This window comes from Triturus cristatus, chromosome 11, assembly GCF_964204655.1.
Source record: "Triturus cristatus chromosome 11, aTriCri1.1, whole genome shotgun sequence".
NCBI lineage: Eukaryota > Metazoa > Chordata > Amphibia > Caudata > Salamandridae > Triturus > Triturus cristatus.
In genome coordinates this window covers 376,201,819-376,225,207 of record NC_140594.1, presented here as the reverse complement: position 1 = coordinate 376,225,207, position 23,389 = coordinate 376,201,819, and the positions used below count along the sequence as shown (strand labels likewise).

At 47.9% G+C, this 23,389-nt stretch overlaps 1 protein-coding gene across 8 annotated transcripts in view; it reads left to right on the top strand.

The window, feature by feature from the left end:
• The window catches only part of KANSL3 (KAT8 regulatory NSL complex subunit 3), a 596,819-nt gene that overhangs the window by 191,940 nt on the left and 381,490 nt on the right, over positions 1-23,389 (top strand). For all 8 annotated transcript variants that reach the window (XM_085634440.1, XM_085634436.1, XM_085634437.1 and 5 more), the window contains exon 6: positions 16,308-16,439. In XM_085634440.1, coding sequence (XP_085490566.1) covers positions 16,308-16,439 — 132 coding nt within the window. The remainder of the gene's footprint in view (positions 1-16,307; positions 16,440-23,389) is intronic.

Below are 23,389 nucleotides of genomic sequence, written 5' to 3'. Positions count from 1 at the left end.
TGGGCAGTGGGTCACCATCAACGGCCAAAGAGGGGAGGCTCTGAGAGACACCGGAGCCAGTATGACTATGGTACGTAGCCAACTGGTGTCTCCAGAGCAGGTGATCCCCACTGTACTCCACCCTGCCGCGATGGCTGACGGCAGAATGGGCCACTATCCGGTGGCCGAGGTTCCATTTGAATGGGAAGGGGTTGCAGGGTTGCTTCGAGTTGCCGTAAGCCCTGCCGTGCCAGTTGATTGTCTGCTGGGGAATGACATGGAGCATAATGCTTGGAAGGAGGTGGAATACCGGACTCATGCGGAGATGCTGGGTACACCTGACTGGGCCTGTGTCAGCACAGGGTCTGCGACTACCCGGAGGGGGAGTTCGTTTAGGCTGGAGCCTGGAACAAAGGCACAGCCGGCTGCCGACCAAGGGAAGAACCGAGGGCAGGAGGAGCCTGCCTCGGCATCCGCGCCCCGTGTGACGGATAGGCCACCGGAGGTGGTGGACCAGGAGTCCGCGGAGGGGGATGTTACCGAACTGGAGAACCTACCGAGGGAGGGCCGACCAGGGAGGAATTCTGCAAGGGCCAGAGGGAGTGTCCTACCCTTGAGGGACTGAGGCGACAGGCCGAAGCCCAGGCAGCAGGGAACGTTGAGGGGAACTACAACATTTACTGGGAGGATGGCCTCCTCTACAGTGAACCCAAGGCACCCATGCACGGATCGTCACGGGCCTTGGTTGTCCCTCAACGTTATCGAGCCTTTCTCCTGGAATTGGCTCATGAGATCCCCTTGGCAGGACACCTGGGGCAAGACAAGACCTTTGCCCGGCTTGTCCCACACTTTTATTGGCCTCAAATGAAAGTGTCGTCCGACACCTACTGCCGGACGTGCGTGTCTTGTCAAGCCAGTGGGAAAACAGGGGTGAAGCTGAAAGCTCCCCTGGAACCACTTCCTGTCGTTAGCACCCCCTTTGAAACGGTGGGCATCGACATTGTGGGTCCGTTAGATCCGCCTACTACAGCTGGTCACAGGTTTATCCTGGTTCTGGTGGATCATGCCACACGGTATCCAGAGGCTATACCTCTGAGGACCATTACTGCACCTGTTGTGGCTAGGGCCCTGATGGGAATCTTTACCCGAGTGGGTTTTCCCAAGGAAGTTGTGTCTGACAGGGGGACCAACTTCATGTCAGCATACATGCGGGCCATGTGGAAGGAGTGTGGAGTGACCTACCGGTTCACCACCCCTTACCATCCCCAGACCAATGGTCTGGTGGAGAGGTTCAATAAAACCTTGAAAGGCATGATCAGAAGTTTGCCTGAAAGCCTGCGGAGGAAATGGGACGTCCTCCTACCCTGTCTATTGTTTTCTTACAGGGAAGTGCCACAGAAGGGAGTGGGCTTCAGCCCCTTCGAGCTTTTGTATGGGCACCCTGTGCGTAGACCTCTCGGCCTGGTGAGAGACGGATGGGAAAGAACTCCCAGAAAGCTTCCCCAGGACGTGGTGAGCTACATGCTGGCCTTCCGGAGCCCAATGGCTAAGTTGTGGAAGCAAGCTTCTGACAACTTGGAAGCCAGCCAAGCAGTGATGAAGGCGTGGTATGACCACAATGCTCATCCGGTGGAATTGGAGCCTGGCCAGAAGGTGTGGGTGATCGAACCAGGAGAGCTTAGCACCCTCCAGGATCACTGGTCAGGACCCTTTGAGGTGTTGGAGAAGAAGGGTAAGGCTACCTACTTGGTGGATCTGAAGACCCCTCGCCAGCCCCTACGGGTGCTGCATGCCAACCGCCTCAAACCCCACCATGAGAGGCCCGAAGTCATATTGCTGATGGTGACTGACGGAGCAGAGGACGTGGAAAGCGAGCCTCTCCCCGACTTATTTGCGTCTCAAGAGAAGGATGGGTTGGTGGAGGGAGTGATTCTCTCCCCGTCCCTAACTCCTGAACAGCGGGAGGACTGCCGCCAGGTCCTGGGGCAGTATTCTTCGTTGTTCTCCCTTGTTCCGGGTAGGACTCACCTGTGCATCCATGATGTGGACACAGGAAACAGCCCACCTGTGAAGTCAAAGATCTACCGGATGACAGACAAGGTGAAGGCCAGCATTCACAGTGAAGTCACTAAGATGCTGGAGCTAGGAGTGATTGAACCTTCCAGCAGCCCCTGGTCCAGTCCGGTGGTATTAGTACCAAAAGCTGTACCACCGGGTGCCCAACCGGAACTGAGGTTCTGTGTGGACTACCGGGGACTGAACTCAGTAACCAAGACTGATGCTCACCCGATTCCGAGGGCGGATGAACTGATTAACCGGCTGGGAGCTGCCCAATATCTGAGTACCTTTGACCTTACTTCCGGGTACTGGCAGATCTCTCTGACTGATGGAGCTAAGGAAAGGTCAGCCTTCTCCACGCCCAAGGGCCACTACCAGTTCTGCGTGATGCCCTTTGGGCTCAAGAACGCACCTGCCACGTTTCAGCGTCTGGTGAACCAGATCCTCGCTGGAATGGAGAGTTTCTCTGCTGCTTATCTGGACGACATTGCCGTCTTCAGTAACAGCTGGGAGGATCACTTGCGTCACCTGCAAACTGTTCTCCAGGCCCTGAAGCAAGCTGGTTTAACGATTAAGGCCAGTAAATGCCAGATCGGGCAGGGGTCGGTAGTGTACCTTGGACACTTGGTGGGTAGGGGAGCGGTGCAACCCCTCCAGGCGAAAATCGAGGCCATCATGGCCTGGGAACCCCCCCAAGACTCAGACTGAGGTCCGAGCTTTTCTGGGCCTCACCGGATATTACCGCCGCTTCGTGAAGGGGTATGGTACCATTGTGGCCCCCCTCACGGAGCTTACGTCCAAGAAGCAACCTCGACGGGTAGTCTGGACGGAGGCTTGTCTGCAGGCCTTTGTGAAACTGAAGCAAGCCATGTGCGAGGCCCCGGTCTTAAGGGCCCCAGACTTTTCCAAGGAGTTCATTGTCCAGACGGATGTATCGGAACATGGAATTGGGGCAGTGTTATCCCAACTCAATGAAGAGGGTCTGGATCAACCCGTGGTCTTCCTATCCCGGAGACTACTTCCCAGGGAACAGAAGTGGAGTGCAATAGAGCGTGAAGCCTTTGCAGTGGTATGGGCTCTAAAGAAGTTGCGGCCATAACTGTTTGGCTTGCACTTCCTAGTTCAGACCGACCACAGACACCTTCGGTGGCTGATGCAGATGAAGGGGGAGAATCCCAAGTTGCTAAGGTGGTCTATCTCCCTACAGGGAATGGACTTTCAGGTGGAACATCGGCCTGGAGTGGACCACGCCAATGCAGACAGTCTCTCAAGGTATTTCCGCCTTAGTGATGAGAACTCCCAAGGGGTTGGTAGCTCTCCCCACTTTCAGCTGGGGGGGACGCGTGTTAGACCTGTCAGCCCTTTGGGTGGTCCCTCCTCATCATTATTTATTTTGTCCCACTTCTGCCTCAAACCCTGTTATAATTTTTTCCTTTTTGGGAACCACCAGACTTGTTAGTGTTGATGCAGGGTCAGGGAGCCATTTTCCCTACCCCTGGAACTTCTGTCTGAGGGCCTGAGACACAAAATGGTGGCCATCCATTGTCACCTGTGACATAACCAGAACTCACTAGAGGTTTCTAGAACCTCCTGGAACATTCTAAAATCCTGTGATAGTGGGAGGCAGTTTAGAATGTTGGGAGGCCATCTCAGAGTGGCAGTTGGCATCTGACTGGAGAGGAGAGAGGACAGAGATAGATGGAGGTCGGAGTAAGGCAGCAGAGGTGGAAACCAGTGCTTGGAGTGGGGTCCAGAAACCCACCCTTGATGCTAGTCCCTACTGACCAAGCCCAGCCTAAAGCCCTGTGTGGGACCAAGACCAGAAGAACCATCTTAAGGATCTGAACATTTGGAACATGCCTTAAAGAGGAAGAACAGCAAGCTCCTGACCTGTTCAGCGGTGTCCTCCTGAAGTCCTGACGTAGAGAAGCCTGGAGACCTGGGGCCTGAGGTAGAGAAGCAGTGCTGACAGAAAGCAGACGTCGTACCCGGAGCCGTCAGAGGTCGAGTGAGGGCGCCGACGGAGGTCGTGGAGAGGCACCGGAGGTCGAGTAGGGAGTCACCAGAAGTCGAGTGAGAGCGCCGACGGAGGTCGTGAAGAGGCGCCGGAGGTCGAGTAGGGAGTCACCCGAGGTCGAGGTGAGGCGTCGACGGGGAAGTGAAGTCCGCCCACCGGAGTCGCCGGAAACTGAGGTGAAGCGCGCCGGAGGTCGGGAGTGGAGATCGCACTCCGGAGACACCCGGACGCGGGGAGACCGTGTCCCTGCAATGCCGGAAGGCGACATCAAGTCGAGGCCGCCCCACGACATCGAGTCGAGACCGCCCAGCGACATCGAGTCGAGGCCGCCCAGCGACATCGATCCGGAGCCGCCTCACGGCGTCGACACGGCGCCGAGCGGAGCCGATCGTCGAGGAAGGGACAGTAAGTGGTAGAGGGGGCGTCTGAGGCCCCGTGGAGCCCTAAAGACCATCCTAGGGGTTAGAGGGGTGTTAGGACCAGCCTGGGAGTGCCAGGGGTGAACTGAGACTGGTACAGTGACCTCCGTAAAGGGCTGTGTAGTTTGGAGGGCCAGATCTTTAGGTTACCCTTGTTCTGCCTCCGCTTAAGCCCCAGCCTTGACCAATCTAGGTGGGACACCCCCATGCCATCCAAATGACCACAAGCTGTGTATGGGCAAAGTAAGACCAAGTGACCTCATGAAAGTGATCTGATCTGTAATTGTCATTAATTGCTTTACCTTAATTATTGAAGGTGCTTTATTTATTGTCTTCCACTAATTTATTCTTGCACTTTATTTATTGTCTGACTGTATTTATTTGCCGTCTGTATTTATTGCACCTCTATTTATTCTTTGCTTAATGATGACCTGAACCTATTTGTTGAAATTCCGAAGTAGCATTGTTTATTTGACCTGCTCTTTTGAAGGAAAATCCTATTGTATTGTATTTATGATGTGAAGCCTGCAACTAAGAGAAAATAAGATAAAGACATATATATTTTCATCTTGACTTCCATAATTTTTACGGTGTAGTGTCGTTTTTGGAACGGATGAACGCATGGTTATTGTGAGGGTGTGACGTACGCTTAACACGGTGCCTGACCCCCAACCGCTCGAGCCAAGCTACCACTGTGCTGGGAACCTGGTGACCGCTAACCCGGTTGCCCGGTTTCCAACACAGTGTAAGACTCCCTGGTTGCATATAAGGGTGGGGTGTTCAACTTTGTTGAAGGCAGCTGAGAGATCCAGCAATATCTGAAGAAATAGGTCACGGTCACCTATGGTCAAGAGGGTATTTTTACAATGTGTAAGGATGCGGTGTCTGTGCGCCTACATGATTTGAAGCCAGACTGGTGGTCATTCAGGGGATGGTTAGCATTGATGGGATCTTGGAGTTGAACATAGACTGCTTGTTCAGTGATCTTGCCAATAAATGGTAGGTGAGTGATTGGCCGGTATTTGGTTTGGTAATCAAGAGTCTAATGAACGTTACTGTAGGGGTGGGGGATCTGGCCTCTTGTGACCGCTTCTGGTAAGATGCATTGAGTGAGGGAGGCATTGACAATGGTAAATAAGGATGAAAGAGCATACCCAGAGATAGCTTTTATGTCTGATGGGGAGACATCTGCTTCATAAGAAATAGCTTTGAGAGCATTGAGTATGTCCGTGAGATGTTGGAGGTATAGGGCTTTGAAGGCTAACTATTGTGGGATTTAATGGGAAAGGATAGGTGTAAGAGTTGAAGGAGGCTTCATGTTGTGGAGGTGCTGACAAATCTGTGGGGTTTTCTCATCGAAGAAGAGGTAGATGCCATTTCACTTTGTGTGGAGTGAGGAAAGGTGCACCCAGCAGTGGTTTGATGTGGTACTTGATTGCCTTAAACTTAGTTCTGCTTCTGTTTGTGGCTTCATTGATCTTGTTGGTATAGCAATTTGCTTTGGCTGATGTGATGAGCCGCCTGATTGTTGGGAGTTCAGTTTTTCTTCCCTGTCTGCAAATGGAACATTTATTGTCAGTAGGATGTTTAGAGTATCAGGGAGCTGAAGTCTTTAGCTTGCACATATGTGTTGAAGGTGGAGTGTTGATGTTCACATAGCTTTTTAAAACATTGTTAGGTTGTTTAGAAGGGTGTTGGCATTGGATGTGGAGTTGAAAGAGTGAGAGAGAAGAGTTCAAGCATTAGGTTGTCTAAGGAGAAGTGTATGACAGATAAGAAAGCTTGGTGGTATTTTTTTTCCATGACCTTGATTTGCTGGTAGGGTGCTGGGCAGGAAGATAGGGATAGCAAGGTGGTCAGTCCAAGCCAGGTGGATGTATGGGTGGCACACATTGTGTTGTTGGTGTTGCTGAGAATACAGTATTGAGGATATTAACTTTGGAGATTTTGTAGGTTGTGTGACCTGCTGTATCACGTTAAGTGTATCGATGAGTGTCTCTCTTTTTGTAAATTTCATTTATTGAATGTGTGTTCTCTGGGGTGGTTGAAGTCATCCATGTCGGATTTGAGAATTCATCAAAGAAGTCCAGTTCTGGCCAGGAGGCCTGTAAATAAGATGGAAGGTGACAGTCTGAGTTGCAGAGAGTGGGAAATGGCATGTCAGCGGCTTCATTGACCAGTATATGAAAGTGTCTCTTTTTGTATGATCGCACCCCCCCCCCCCCCCCCCCCCCCCCAAGGTTCAGACCGATGCTGCTGGTTTTTCAACTCTGAAGTGCACTGGCCCTGCTGTTCAGGCTCGAGTGCATGTGCTCTAACCCCTCAAAGTATGTGCATAATTGACTAATATCTGATTGACATGTTTAACTTTCATGTAAGTCCTTAGTATATGGTGCAATGGGTACCTAGAGTTAGTAACTTATATGTCACTAGTGGACTGTGAGACTTAATTGTACCATCTAGGTGAAAACTTGACTCAAGGTTTGGCACTGCAGCCTAGTCTGGCAGCTCCCTAACTCAACTCGACATGGCAAAGTAAAGCCTCTTGCAAAGTCAAAACCTTTCTTTTTAATACTAAATAATAAGTCACCCCTAGGAAAGGTCTTGGTAGCCCACAAGGCAGAGTGCTAGATATTAAAGAGAAGGGCATCTTCTCTCATCTTCGACATGCCGCGACAGTGAAAACTCAAAATAGTGGTTTTTACTGTACTGCCATTAAGAGTATATGGTGCTGGGAGTTTGTCATTACGAACTCCACAGTACCATAATGGCAGCACTGAAAACTGAGAAGTTTGGTATCCAACTTCTCACCACATTAAACCCACACTGATGCCAGTGTAAGATTTAATGAAAAATGCACACAGAGGGCATCTTAGAGATGCCCTCTGAAAAACGACCTACCGCTAGTGTCCAGGCTGAGTGGCTGCTTTCAGCTGCCACCACCAGATATGTTTCTAGACCCCTGGGTCGAGATCCTGCTGCTCTCGGGGGCCTGAAACAATGCACATCCTGGGACGAGGCGCCAAGCCTCCTCCCCCCCAGGATGGGCAGGATCCACAAAGGGAAGCTTCAAAGGCTTGCCGCCTCTGTGAGCTTCCCCAGGCCTTTTGCTGCCTTCAGCAACTGCTCCCCACCGGTTCTGAACCCCACTTTGGGCGGGAGAACCGACAGGAAAACCAAGTGAGGAAGGGAGGTGTGCCCACCTCTGCCAACTCCACCCCACAGGTGGGGGAGGCGAGGTGAAGCACAACTCTCAGTCCCTGCCATCTTGCAGATGGGGGGATCCAGCCAACCAGAGTGAGGCATATGCCACCCCCTCCCACTGGAGGATGCATAATAGAAGGTGTACACACCCCAGGGAAGGAACCCATTGGTCCCAACCTTTTTACCTACCTGTAAGGCACCTAAATTTAGTATTTAGGGGCACCCCTGAACCTTGCTTCCACAGAGAAGAAACCACAAGAAGAAAAGAAGAAGGACGAACAGCCGTGCCGAAGCTAAGAAGTGGAGGACGCCCACTGACTTGGCCCCAGCCCTACCGGCCTGTCCCCACCTCGAACCTGCAGAAGCGAAACTCCGGTCTGTCCAGCAGCCAGCAACCTCAAGAACCCTGAGGACCTGCCCTACCTTCAAAAGAAAGGACTTTGTCTTCCGTGAACACCGGATTTGTTCACTCACAGACTCCAGCTCCGGCAAAGTCAGCGAGTCTGCACCAGACGCCCATGGCCTGAGTTCGAGTGGCTCAAGACCACGAGGAGGTCTCTCCGGCGAGCCTGACCCGAGATCCGGTGACCCCTGACCTGCCTCAAGCCTCCGGGTGACGCCTGCTGCCTCAAACCGGAAGGTACCCCCAACCACGACCAGGATCTGGTAAGAAGATCCGACCCTAAAAAACACCCTTGCCCCTGACGCCCCATGGCCTTGGGTGGCCCAATCGACTTTGTCTAACCAACCCCCAGCATACCAACGTTCCTCTCCAAGTGGTGGTCGCAACCAAAAGACCTTCGTCCCCGAGCTTGCAGTGTGTTTGCAAACCCGAGACTCCCCACTGAAAGTATCAGGGCACCCGACAACAAACCAGCTCCCTGCACCCAGCCGCCCTAGTGTCGCTGAGGGTGTACCTTTGGTGCTATCTTGAACCCCCATTTGCCCTGAGCTTAAGTCCAGGAGCTTAGCTCCCACAACCTTGTGGCCTACTCGTGAGCTGCCACCAACCAATTTCCCCTATCCCCCATTGGGCCTCAGCACTCTGCACCCAGCCGCCCTAGTGCCGCTGAGGGTGTAACAAGAGTGCATCCTTGACCCTTGGGGACACCTGAGTCCAACCCCAGAATACCAACTCCCACAGCAAAGTATTTACCTGTTAACTGCTAACGGTGGAGTTGTAAAATCTATGAAAGTCTTTAAAATTGTAACCAAATAACAAAAATGCTTTTACTTACCTGTTTACAGGAAATGTCCCAGTGTAGTATCCACGTATACTACACTGTGTAAGAAAAGTAATCTGTAAAGTAATCTAGTTGACATTCCATTGACAAGCCAATACAAAATTTATATGTACAATATTTCAAGCATTGCATTACTAGTAGTTCTACTGTAATCAGAAACAAAGTATATATACAACTGCAATTAGAACTGTATTATTACTACACTTCAAACTGTACTTACTACAAAGAGTAAATCACTTACCTGTTCCAGCCTTGCTTGGTTCTAGGAAATAAAATAACTAAAAGAATATTTTTATACAAACAACATTGGTCTGAGTTCAGTCTTTGAGTGTGTGACAATCATTTGCAGATTGAGTGTGTACAAATGCTTAACACTACCCTCTGATAAAGCCTTACTGTTCGACCACGCTACCACAAATAGAGAGTAAGGTGCTATTTACTTTTACCTCTGCCTACCTTTGGGGTTCCACTGGATTCTGTGCACACTATACCTCACTTTAGTATAATATATACAGAGCCAGCTTCCTACATTAGCCTGCACTATTTTATCTGTGTAATAGGCACAGCGTGTTTTCCTGATGAGAGCGTGGTATAGCCTGCATTATTTTATCTGTGTAAAAGGCACAGCGTGTTTTCCTGATGAGAGCGTGGCACTGTTTTAACTAATTCTTGTAAGCACATTTATTAATGGTGGAAAAGTCCTTCCTCCAATGGCGCTGAAGGCGCTTACATTTTTTTGGCTGCCATCAGGTCTTCATTGAACCAGGGCACGGAGTTCCTCAGCCTCTGGGTATTGTTGGTGGTCCACGGGGCAATTTCATCTATAGCTCCCAGAATCAATTTTTTAATGCCCGTATTGGCTATGTTGATATCATCTCCAAGTTTGAGATGGGTCTGCAGAAGAGTATGAGTAAAGCGTTCAAAGTTGAACCTAGACCATTTCCTGTGTGTGATTTTCTGGCTGGTCCTGGTGGGAGGGCGAGTTCTGGGGAAAGGGGTAGAGAAAGCCACCAGATGGTGGTCAGACCACTGGACTATAATCGGAGTCTTTACTTTGATTTCGGGTTAGAAAATATAGGGTCTTATATATGACCTAGTTGATGCGTGGGTGAATTAATTAGGATTTAGGTTCATAGTATTGAGTTCTTGACATAAGGACTGTGGTTTCACGTTCGATTTGGTGTCAAAATGTAAGTTACTGGGCCGACCTATTGTTCTGGTGAGCTTCCCTACTGACTGCACCATGTGGTGCTTTGCGATCGGTTTGAGTTTGTGTGTGTGTGTGCTGTGGACGTAATGCGGTTTTCAGAATCTCAAGTGCGCAGGAAGCCAGTCTCCCGACACTGGAACATTGCTTCATTTTGGAACTGCAAAGTGGCCTCCATTAGCCTGGAGATTGCTGCTTTTTTGGCTTGGAGTTTGCTGTTATTGGGACCACATGCCATGAGGGAATTCTATTCCTGGGCTGGATACCCGAGAGTGAGGTCTGTTTGATCTGGCTATTGGAACCTGCCCCAATTGACTTGGGTGAGGAAACCTAGGTGCCTGCATTTATGCGCTGGACGGGGAGCCACTCTGCCCCCTCATCAGGCTGTGTCATCAATGGGTGTGGCCAACCAACCTGGCCCTGGAGAGCAGCAGCAAAGGGGGGGGGGGAGGGGGGGGGGGAGTAGTCTCTTGCAGGCCCCCGAATGGCAGACCCTAGTGCAGATTCCCGATTGGCAAAACGTGCAACAGCCCTGAGTTTTCCAAATGCAAGTAAAGGCATGCATTTCTAATGTTGTCTCACTGGTCTTTATTTCTGAAATGAGTTTTGAAGTGTGCGTGAAGTGGATGTTTGGCATTGGGGGTTTTAACTTACTGCGTAGGTGGATTTTGTGATTGTGTAAAGGCATTGCATTCCCAGACAGCTAGCCATCCCTGCTGGGGTCTCTGTCTGTTGCTGCTGTTGCCACATATTTGACCAACCACCTGCCACCTGGTCTCTCCTGCAGTCGCGCAGTGGCTGTCTGACCTCCCTGCCACTGAGCGTAAGGTGCATTCGGGTTACCCTGGGCTTGGTTTTGAGGATGGGGAGTTTGCTAGGGCTAGCCTTGATTTATCAATCACTGCCCGTGATATGCTTTTAGGTGGATTCGTCGGCCATGTGGACCGTTCAGTGGCAATAGTGACATTCTCTGAGGTCCAGCTGCTGCCAACCTCCTGACATTATCCGTTATCACTGGATTGAAACCCTCGGGAGTTCTGCGGTGGAGCCCCCTTCAAAACTGGTGCAATTTGGGCGATTTCGGCCAACGTTGCCTTCTCGGGGCTGTCCTTAAAATTTGTCCTGCTTTTCCCTGTATTTTTCCTGTTTCTTTCTGTAATAATGTAAAATGCGGGTCTGTATCTCCCATCAGGGTTTGGTGTCTGACCCTACCACACTGTCCAATCCATATTTCGGTGGGTGTAGTAGGCTGTCTGTGTATATGGTAAGCCTTCTAGGAGGTTATACCGTGCACAGAGTCCAGGGGTTCCCTATAAGTGTAGAGGTATCGATGTAAAACCCAAAGTGCTCTATAGTGGTAGTGTTGGCAAGCAGCCTTAGGCCTGACACAGAGGAGTATAAGACATTTATTGTATATTGACCAATAATGGACACACAACTCAGTAAGGAGATCCACACTATTTTTGGAAAAATATACTTTGTATTTTATTTTAAGACCTTTGCAATAAAGTAAGTGTTTTCAGATAAAAAAACGTTTTACTGTCAAAAGTCGACACTTTTAAAATACTTTTGAGACCGTTCAATGTTATCTTATAGGTAAAACAATAATGCAGCTTAATAGGGAAGTAGCACATTTACAAATCCAGTCTTCAGGCCTAAAGGTCAGCGAGGAGCAAAGGTCAGGTGAGTATCAATACCAGTGGCATAGGTGCAGCCGGTTGCAGAGATCAAAGTCTGAGTTCGGCCTAATGCATTTGAATGGAGACTGGAGGTGTCTGGAGCCACACTGCTTGCAGATAAGTGGATCGGTTGCAGGGGCCAAGCTTTGAGGGTTAGCACAAGCGCAGGGGGGGGCCACAAAGCAGCATACATACCCCACCAGTGGCACAGGGGCAGCCAGGTGCAGGGCACCCAATGCTTTTCAATGGAGTTTCTTCTTTTGACAACCAGGCTGCAGGCATCACACCGTAAGTTGCAAGAGGGAGACCAACGACAGCATGGCTGTCCAGTCTCTTGTCCCCATTGTTCCCTCACTCTGTCTGTAAAGTCGTTATGGTTACTCCAGGCTTCATACTTTCTGCCATCGATCCTCCTACATCTGGGCAGTCTGGGAATATTTCCCTCAGGGCTCTCCATATTGGGAGCCTGTATGAATGAAATGCAGCCTCGTCCTGCTCGGTGTTGTCAGTGTGACTTGCGGGATCGGGGAAACACCTTGTTAGTCTGCTCTCCAGTGAGACTGCTTAGCAGACTTTTGACATCGCCTTTCGCTAGGTTTATTCCTGCGGTGTTCTTCTCAAAACATGGCATCCATTTCCCCACCCCATCCAGCAACGGCGGAAGTTTGGTTCTGAGCCCCTCTTTATCCATCTGGGCATATGGCACATAGATGGTCCCTGACGTGCTCTTTTGCAGTAGCGGACCCATTTTGGCTTGGAGTAGCGCCTCTGGTTTCTCTCTAACATAGCTCTCCTATCTTCTTAGGCAATCCTGCATGTAGGGGGAAGTTCCATGTGGGATCTCCTCCTCCGTGCCGGATGCAGGCTTCCACAACGACCATGTCCTCCGGTTTGAAGGATGCCACCACTAGTTGTGTCACTGTCTAAAACTGCTATGAATCTCCTGATCACCCGAGTGTATTCGCCAGGACGGGTGGGAATGCACGTTCTCCGCGCTGCTGGGGTTCGATGGGTTGAATGCGACGGACGGGAGAGGGGGGTGGTCGAGCATTGGGGTGCTCTAGCCCTGGTAGCCCTGGACTGGGGTGATGCTGGTATTGCCTGGGCCTGTTGGCCTGGTAGCCTCCCGTGTCTGTATGTAGTTGTTTAGTAGGGTGCCTTTCCGGCTCCCTCGACTGAAGAATTGGGAGGGCACCTACATATGGAGGGAAAAGCATGAATGTCTTGCTTGCTGGTGTTGGGATTGGATAGTTTGTCTGAGCCTCCTTGAGGATGGCCCACAGTTCTAACAGTGCCTCAATTCTGGCCTTCTTTTGCCCTACGTATTTGGTCCGAACGTGTGTTCCTGTGTGTTCGATTATGTTGGTGTTTAAGGTCTTCCCCTCTGGCCAGGGGAACGTGTGTACCTTAGCAAGTATTGTCACAATATAAATTTGAAGGGTCACAACCTGAAAGAAAATGTGATTGTTCGTTCCAAACGTGTGAATTTAGCAGCAAAAATATCAGACTCTAATTAGATATGGCAAAACAGTTGTAAGAATTAGTGGCACCTTCAGGAGCACATTGAGTCAATAACATAACACAACATTCAAGATAGAAATGCAGTTGCAACAATTTACCAGCATCACAACATAAAGAATGCATTATGTAATAACCACATTGAATACAAAGAGAAAAAACGGACAAAGTAAAATTATGACTTTGTCAGAAATACCTTAGCCCGCTCATAGCACATGCTTCCTGATGGTGAGGAGAGGCTCTGCGTGGTACACAGGACTAAGTGAGCCAGATAGTCTGCCAATATCGGCTCGGTTATAAAGATAACAACAATTTAGGTGAAAAAGAGGATCAACTCAGCAATCACAGGCCCTGCTTGGACAACCACAAGTTACACCTAATCTCCCAGGCACAGATTTTTCCTAATGTCCGAATTACACCACATATCACAACCAGACGTCCAAACGACCAACACCTCTCACTTTTTTCCGATACCAACAGTGTTTAGAAACCCGTAGCCTTGAGAAAAACCCTTTTGACAAAAAAATAAGATCAAGGTGCTGGCCCTATATCACACCCAGGGTCTATGTGTACTGTTTATATCACGCCGAGTGGTCCAGGTGATGCGGCCTCTCCCCCCTGTACCCCACACCCAGCAGAGATACTTACCGACTAACAACCTTCACCTTTCCTAGCCTGGAGGTGACCTTCGCGGGATCACCTCCAAGGCCACCTTGCAACTACTCAGTTTGGGCACATAAAATAGGCAATATGTCCGATTTCTGCCAGTGGCAGGGTGCTCATGTTAAATTTTTGCACTTCTTCCTAGTTTACCATACGCCAAATGCTGGGTTTAAGGATCAGATGTAGTCTGTTACTCACTCATGGCAGCTTTGGACTAACCTCCGCCCCGCAGATTCAGCAGAACTTTCAATCAATTATGGCGTCTGTTCACCTTCCTTGCTGCGCAGATCCGAATCTGTCCGGGTAGGGTTTTTTCCTTCAGCTGCAGTCTAGTTTGAAACACCAACCTCTGCTGGCTAGCTTGCACAAATGTTGCTTGAATGTGAATTTACCATGAAGAAACAAAGACGAGGTGTTTCGCATATCAGAAACAGTTGTTTTAATCAAACACTTTGGCCGGGAGAACTGCAGAGTTGGGGGTCTGAGCAAAGTCTCACAATAGAATCGATCTGAACGCAATCATATTCATTTCTTGGAGCATCATAAAACAATTCATAGATCCTTTTTTGGAAAAGGAATGCAGGCCTAGTCACGGAGTCCTAAATTACTCTGACCTGATAACTAATGCAGGTGGGTCTCAACGTTGCGTGGACACAGTGAGGGCCAGTGGGGAACGTGTCCAGATGTCTGGCATTGGGAGCGCGTTATCACTGTTTGTGCTGTGTCCTGATTGGCTGGGAGTGCCTAACTTTGTGTGGCATCTAACCTTATGGTGTTTTAAGAATGCGCGCTGCTCCGGCCACATGTGCTTCAGTGGGGCCAGTCTCCCCAGACCATTGTGGTGTCGCTGCCTATATGTGGGATTAATCTGGATTTTTCCTGTGTGCATGCTTGTTCTGCTGGTTACTTGCAAACCCTTCCCCCAATAGGTGATTCGATTCCGTTTTTATGCACACATCATTGCTTACATCGACATGTACATTTTCAATATTAACAGTGATTTATGCTAGCTTTGAAAAATCATATCTCCCATTTCCTTCAATACATTTTTTTGTCTTTGGTATCTATTTAAATATAAAAGTATTCCCTATTTTTATAAATTGGTGTCGGATTTTTAATGAGTCATGTCTCTTATTTACTGACTGTTTTGGTACACTTGTTCCTTTGATTAAGCCTGACTGCAGCGTGTTATTGCTCCCCAGGTTCACAATTAAAGGTTTTATTAATGAACCTAACCTGATAGAGATTGTGACATTATTATATGGTGCTGTATCATAACCACACCACATAATAATCAACTTTCCTACACCTAGGCTGCAGGATGAGGAGGACTCGTGGATGAAAGCGAGGCCTCCTCCCTTCTTATGTGCACGATTCACGCGATGGATGTTGTAACCTGTGGTAACAAGGGTGGCTAGGATATGCAAAGATGTGGGCATGAACATGTTTCTGTGATTAAGAAGGTGTACCACTTGTGATGAGGTCTGCAGTGTTTGGTGCATAGAGTATTGCCTAGAGAACGTTGATGAGCATGAGTTGGAATGTGTGTTCTGTAGTTTGAGGATATGTAGTAAATAGTGGGATGTTTACAAGGTTGGGTTGTGTTGGGCGAATTCTGTGTGAGTGTCTGAATCCTCTACATCTGGGTACGATTTTGGGTTTAGCAGAATGTATTCTTTAAGTTTCAATGCAACAGGTGATCTGACCTAAGGCGCTTCCTGTCCCTAATAGGCCTAAAAAGGTGATACCCATGGCTGTGTTTGCCCTTTGCTGGGGTCACCCAGGTTATGGGATGCCCTGAAGAGTTGATTGAAGTTGGAAGGAGATAGCAAGTGATTTCACTTGCTGTGCAGATGAATGAAGCAAAATTAAGTCTTCTTGCTTGGGTTCTCCTCTTAAAGACTTTTTTAGTAGGAGCCAGTGTTGTCACATCCTGTGGAGATGGATGATGTGAAATGCAGTGGTGTAATTTTCTGTGCACTTTGATGATGGGGGCAGTGTTTGATTTTTCAATGGTTGAATTGGTTGTGCAATTTTCTTTTGAAGGGAAGGGTTGCATGTTCCTGTTGTGTAGTGAGTTCTAGGGTTTCTTGGTGTGCAAAAGTTGTAGGATTTCTATGGAGAGCAAAAGGCGGGCACATTCTTCTGTAGTCTAGAGAGTTAGACGGATTTCCTGGGGTTTGAGAAGACTAGGAATTTCCCATGGTGGTAGATTAGTTTCAGTAGTTAGGTTGATGTCTTCATGCTTAGGATAGTAAGCAAGAGTGTATTCTGTTTCCTTCTCATTGTTTAATCCATATTTCCTTTTCCTTGCTTTAGATTCCGACACTGATTGACCGAATGCTGGCATCTTCCACATCGAAAACTGGGGGTGCAAGCGCTGAGGCACTATCCCTGCTTCTGAAGAGACCCTGGGACCCTGCAGTGGGAGTTTTGTCTCATAACAAACCAGTGTGTGGATTTTTGTTGAAGCTTCATGCCTGCATATTTGATGAAGTGGCTTCCTGTATTTATGTGGTGTATACAAGCGTACACGGTTTTGTGATTAAATGTGAAGTTTAGGGAGTTCGGGGAGATTTTTCTGAGGTGTATTGCCAAAGACCTCATGGTAATTGGGTGTACTTGTTCTACCTGCGTATTTTGGGCACCTACTCCAGTGTTTCCCTTTTGAAGAGTCACTGTTGATTGTTGCTCACACTGACCTCCTTGTTTATTTCTTAATATTGGTTTGTTCCTTGCTGCTGTTTTTCCTGGTTTATATTCTTTTGGAGTTCTAATTCATCTCTATTTGCATGCTCTCCGTCTGTCTTGGGATCTGTTTGTCACCCCATTGAGCGCACTATCTTCCTAATGTTGATTCTTATGTTTAAATATGTTCTGCTATCCCCATCTAAACGGGCTGCCTTATAGCATCCAATTTTCAGCTGCCTCTCTCCCATCTTGATCGATCATGTGCGTTGAGTTTTTCCAAATGTTTCTACTCCAAATCCTCTCAACCATCTTTGGTTGTTCGCTGCTATTTTATTAACTTTTCCTGCAAATTATCTCTACAACCCCGCTCCATCTTGCCTGCCAAGCTTTCCTCTGCAAGTTGGCATTCTTGCTGTAGTGCTTAAGACCTAGCATTCTTGCTGTAGTGCTTAAAACCTGGAGAAACCCCCATACAGAAGGTACCTGAGCAAGATTGGTAAGAGTCACTACAAGAGAGAGGTGGATGTAAACTCAAGTAGAGTGAACATGGCATGGATGAAGAAAGCCTAGGGAATGATAACTGAAGGGCCTTTGCCCAGCAGCACCATTTCCTGTGAGAACAGGAAGGAGATTAGATGCTTTGTAAAAATAATATAACCTATGGCAGCAAATATTGTTAAACCTTTCATTGTGCTAGCTATGTTGGGCAGCAGTGTTCCCCCAAATGTGTAATGGCATTGCTTCATTTCTTGATCTGATGAAAGGGGCATCGAAGCACATGGTGTTCTTTATGAGTGCAAGTGTGATCTACATACTGTTGCAGCTTTAACCTAACTTAGGAAGATCAGGATAACTTTGCTGTTCTTTCTTCAGAGCCGTAGGTGTAAATGCTATATAAGCCATTTATGGATAAGATCACATTTTAAGTAGGGGTGGGCTGAATTTGCGTAGTCGCGCTACGCAAAGCTTCGTGAAACGGTAAAAAATCTCCGCGAGCACGCAAACGTTCCGCAAACATGCGGAACTGCATGTTCTGCCCGTTCGCGATGCTTTTTACTTGTTCGCAAACGCGGTTTGCCTGCTCGGGGAGAAATATCTCGCGAACACGCATTTTTAAACTATTGTTAGCATGCATTTCTCTTTTTTGTCCACTTTGTAAAATATATGTGAAAGCTCTTGAAATGCTTGCAATAACTTGTCTTTAGGGATTATTACAAACACCGTGGAGATTTTGAGGGGTAAGTTATCACAGCATTCCTTAAATGAATACTGGAAAGAGTCCCGAAGAAACATCAGTGCAGACAGGAGGTGGTGATTCAAAATACAATATTTCTAATTCATAAGACACTTTTTTCTTAGCATCAATTGAGCTCCAGCAAATCTAGATCTTTAACCCCATTCACTTAAATCATTGCAAATATCTAAGCTTCATCATTATGGTTAACATTATCAACCGTAGGTCCTACAATTCGGTCTCAAATTGACTCTGAGGATCATACAAAAGTATGGCAGTGAAATCTTCTCTTTTTGGGCAATTCTGTTTCCAGATTTCTTGCACAGGTTATTGGCTATCCAAGGACACATTCCTAAAACATACTCAGAATGCAGTCGATATAAGCCTTCTAGAAACCAGAAATGCAGTTTTTTCCTTCCTTTAGATGCGTCTATGAAAGGTGCCTGCAGCAATCTGCAGAACATTTGTGAATTAATAGAAACATCTACAAGTAAAAGTAGCAGAACCAAAAGCTATGCTCCTTGCTCTGTTGAGCTTTTTTGCTTGTTGCTAGATATTCCACAGTAGAAATTCATGCAATCAACATAGTCTCTTAGCTCTACACCAGCAAGCATGAAGTCGTGAGATTCCACATACTCCATTGAGTTCCAGTAGGCTTGGCACTGGATAATTCTTCGGGGTATCCAAATCCATAGATCAGCCTGGCCCATGCATTGACTTAATGTACTTCTAGTGAAACAAGGAAAGATGTTGCCTCTAGTGTCAGTGGCTCAATAGCTTCAATACATCACTGACAAATGAAAGATAACTCAGCTGAACCTCTTTACTATAAAACAGAAAAGAGTTACCAATTTATTGTTGGCAAGCATTGCCAAATGAGTACTCTGGCGGTTGGTGTGAGGGGGATATGGTAAAGCTAGGGAGGAGCACATGTTTCTCTTTTGTCTAATTTCCCCCGTTTTCTAGTTCATTTCATCTGAGTTATGGTGACGTATTCTAGCAGGCGAATGTGTGCACCAACATGAACGTTTTGACACACTAATTGCTATATTACAAAGATGGCCTATTCAAGACTCCAGTACGATTCCATATGGTGGATTTTATCGGGAGATCTTCATGCAGAAGACAACAAGGCTAAGCACTTCTTTAGTGCAATATATGATTTAAAAGGGTTGCAGGTCTGTTTCAGTTCTTCCAGCAGTGAGCAAAACTGTTTCTTCTGAGAGCTTTAAATAGAACTTAAATGGCTGAATTGTTTCTCTTTTAAGCCTTCACAACAATAGATGAAAGGTATGCATTATGCAGCATAGAAGATTGATTTCTTTTGATAGCCAATGCATCAGAAAGACAAGTTTGAGTGATAAGGAGTTTTTTCACAAAGAGTTCCATTCAACACATTCTTTACTTTTCTATGGGTGAGTACTAAAGACAAACATCGGCTTCCTTTTTAAAGCCCACATTAAGTTTTATCTCAACCAACTCTTGATTCTTTCTGGGTCCATCCCATCTGGCGGAGAGATTGCTTCCTGATTGGATGACTAAAGGAATCTCCAAATTAATTTGGGCAGAATGAGAGGCTTTAATAAATGACTAGTTGCTTATTTCTTACAATCAAGAAAACAGAACAGGCCATCTTAAATAAAGACGTGCTTGTTGAATTGCAACCTAAAAGTTCTGCGATAAACACTGCCTGCCACCATTCTTCAGGGGAGCATCAGCCTATTTAGTTTGGACAGTTTCAAATAAAGCAGCATTCTTCCTGGATGTCCTTTCAATTTCCCCTTACATCAAAGAGGTGGAATTCCATAGTGTGAGAAAGTGCCATCTTTCTTGCATGGTATGCCCCCACATTTTGCTGAATTGCTGAATGTACTTTGACTGAGTGTGCCCTGGACTCCAGCCAACCAGGCGCCCAGGGCTTATGTTCCTTCCCTAAAACCTAAAATCCAAATTGGCAAACCCTGGCCACATGTCAGACCTGGTAAATGGTCCCCTTGGTACCCAGGGCCTTGTGACCAGGGAAGGCCTCTAAGGGCTGCAGCACTTATTGTGCCACCCTTAGAGGCCCTGTACCCTAACACAACCACACTGTCCTCGCAGGCTGAGTGTCTGGGTACAAGACAAAACAAAGAGTGGACATGGCACACATCTCTGTGTGCCATGCCCACAACCTACGCTGCCCTGGCATACATCAGCCACCCCTCTAGCTGGGTGCCCTATGCCAGTGGTGTGGGCACAGGAGCATGAGCCCTGTGCCCCGACAGTACCCAGGTAAATTCCTGGGCACTGTAAGTGCAGTGCTGCAATTTAAGAGTATATGGTGCTGAGAGCTCGTCAAACACAAACTCCACAGAACCATAATGGCCACACTGAAGACTGAGAAATTTGGTATCAAACTTCTCAGCACATTAAACCCGCACTGATGCCAGTGTAGGATTTAATGTACAAAGCACTACAGAGGGCATCTTAGAGATGCCCCCTGAAAGCTGGCCTTCAATCCACGTCTGGTCTGGGAGGCTACCTAGACTGCCACACAGCAGACATGTTGCTGGACCACTGGATGGAGAGCCCTTGCTCTCCTGGGCCTGCAACAATGCACATCCTGGGCGAGGTGCTAGGTCTCCTCCCCCAGGATGGGCAGGGGGAAGCTTCAAAGGCATGCCACCTCTGTGAGCTTCTCCAGGCCACTTGCTGTACCCAGCAAACTGGCCCCCACCGGTTTTGACCCCCCACTCTGGCGGGAAGACTGGCCGGAAACCCCAAGTAAGGACAGGGGATGTGCCAGCCTGCCAACCCCACCCCTCAGGTGGGGGAGGCGAGGTGAAGCACATCTCCGGGCACTCGCCATCTTGAAGATTGGAGGCACTGCCCAATCTGGACTAGGCTACTGCCCCCCTCCCAAAGGAGAGTGGCAGGATAGGGGGTGTACCCACCCCAGGGCAGGGACCCATTGGTCCCTGCCCTTTACCTACCTGTAACGCCCCTAAATCTAGTATTTAGGGGCACCCTGAACCTTCCTTCTGCAGATTCCAGATTCCGAAAAGCAAAGAAGAGCAAGAAGAAAGAAGACCTGCCGTGCAGCTGCTAAGAAGAGGAAGACACCAACTGCTTTGGCCCCAGCCCTACCGGCCTGTCGACCCTCGAACCTGCTCCTGCTAAATCCCGGCACCTCTTGTGGCCAGCAACCTCACAAACCCCGGTGGACCTGGCTACCTTGTGACTCTGAGCATCTGGGACTCCCATGAGCAGTGGCTCTGCTCAAAGCAAGTTTCTAACCCCTGAAACCGCCCCTGCACACTCTGCACCCGCCAAGCCTGGCCTGTGCCGAAGTGAACAAAGACCCCGAGGATGCCCCCGGCAACTGTGACCCCGAATCCGGCACCCAAAGACTCACCTCGACGCTCCTGACGACGCCTGCAGCCTCAGAACCAGGGACCCCCCCAACCGCGATCAACAGAGGGTAAGATTTCCCGACACCAAAAGGCACCCCTGCACCTGGCGCCCTGCGGCCCCCTGTGCCTGACTCCTGGGTACCTACCTATCCTCCAACTACCCAACTTACCTCTCGAAGTGGTGGTGGCACCTGAAGAATCTTCGTCCCCGAGCTTGCAGCCTTTATTCATCCTGGAGCTTTCCCATTGAAATCCATTGAGCGCCCGAAGGCTCAAAATCACCCTGTACCCAGCCGCCCAAGGGGCCCTGGCAGTGTAACCTCTACTCCTACCTGCTTCCCCATTTGCCCTGAGCAAGTGACCAGGAGCCCAGCTCCCACAGCCGCGTGGCCTGCTAGTCGGCAGCCACCAACCAAGGCCCCCCTGCCTCCCATAGGATAACATTGGGCCTAACTCACTCTGCACCCGGTCGCCCCAGTGCTGATGACGGTGTAACAACTGTACCAACATGACCCTGGGAAACCCCCGAGTCTGTGCCCAGAACCTTAACTCTGCCATTCGAGTACTTGCCCACAAGCCGATAACCTAATTTTCTTCCATATGGTAAAATTGACTGGTTTCTTCTGAAATTTCTTCTAAGTGTGGAGTTTCTAAAACTTAAAATATTCACCTAAAATCACCCGAGTAACGAAAACGGATATACTCATCTGCTATTAGGAGAGATCCCAGTGCTGGATCTTGGTGCCCAGCACTGACCCTGAAAAGTACTCACAACCGTCCTTACCAATAACCCAATTTTCTTCCATAGGAAATCATTGACCGATTTTCTGTGAAATTTCTTCTAAGTGTCGATTTTTGCAAACTACAAATATTCTTTAAAAATCGTACAAACTGAAAACGTAATTACTTACCTGTTTTAGAGCCCAGCCCTGGATTACAAAAGTAACGAAAACATACTTTACCTGTAACTTGAATTTTCCCATAGGGAATCATTGACTGTTTTTCTATGAAATTTGTTCTAAGTGTCAACTTTTAAAATAGCAAAATATTGCCTAAAAATCACAACAGTACCTGAAACGAATTTACTCACTTGTTTCCAAGACCTGTCCCAGGACTGAATCTAGGGTCCAGTCCTGGAATTAGAGAAGTAATCCTAAAAGTAATCTATTGCAAATAACTTAAAATGTTATTATTGTGTTTGAAATTGTGTTGCCTATTGCAACAACCTGTAACTATTACCTACAAAAGTCAATTGCATATTGCAAAAGTATTTCATTAATGCCTCTCATTCTGAGAAAGTATATTTTGATACATATTGTTGGTTCCAAATAAAACAACCATATTTATTTTTACACAAACCCTTGGCCTAGAGTTCAGTTCTTGAGTGTGTGAGACCATTTGTTGACTGAGTGTGTACAACAAAAGCTTTACACTGTCCTCTGATACTGCCTTACTGCTCGACCAAGCTATCACTTTAGAGAGTAAGGTTATATCTAACTTTAACCTCTGCCAAACCTCTGGGGACTGTGGACTCTGTACACACTGTACCTATTTGGGAACAGTATATACAGAGCCACTTTCTCACACATAGGCACTACTTTTGTGTAATTTTGGAGAATTGGCTTTGGAACAAGCGGTGCTCCAGAACTGCCCTTCTCCGCTATATGGCTATACTCAAAACATGATTGTGCCTTAAAGTTTTGGAGATAGCCTGCATAGAATGGAGCTTAATCTTCTTTACTCCATTGGCTGTATTTCACACTCGAACAATGAGGTGTATGGTGCATGCAGAATACTATAATGAATATTTTTGTATGAGACTATTGTATCAAATGTAGGGAAGATTTCTAGCCTGACTATGTTAACCAATTGAAAGCTTATGACTCTGATACCTACAAACGCTAGATTAAGTTACAATGAAATATGAATTTTCTTCTTCTGGGCTCCTTCTTTCCAGGGCTTAGTTGATCGTTCCTGTCCTTATCTTCCGCTATCTAGAAAGTTACATGTGTTTGCTGCGTCTGTTTGTTATGTCCCTGGTACTTTTCACCTGTATTCCTGCTTCTTCGTCATTCAGGGGCTCT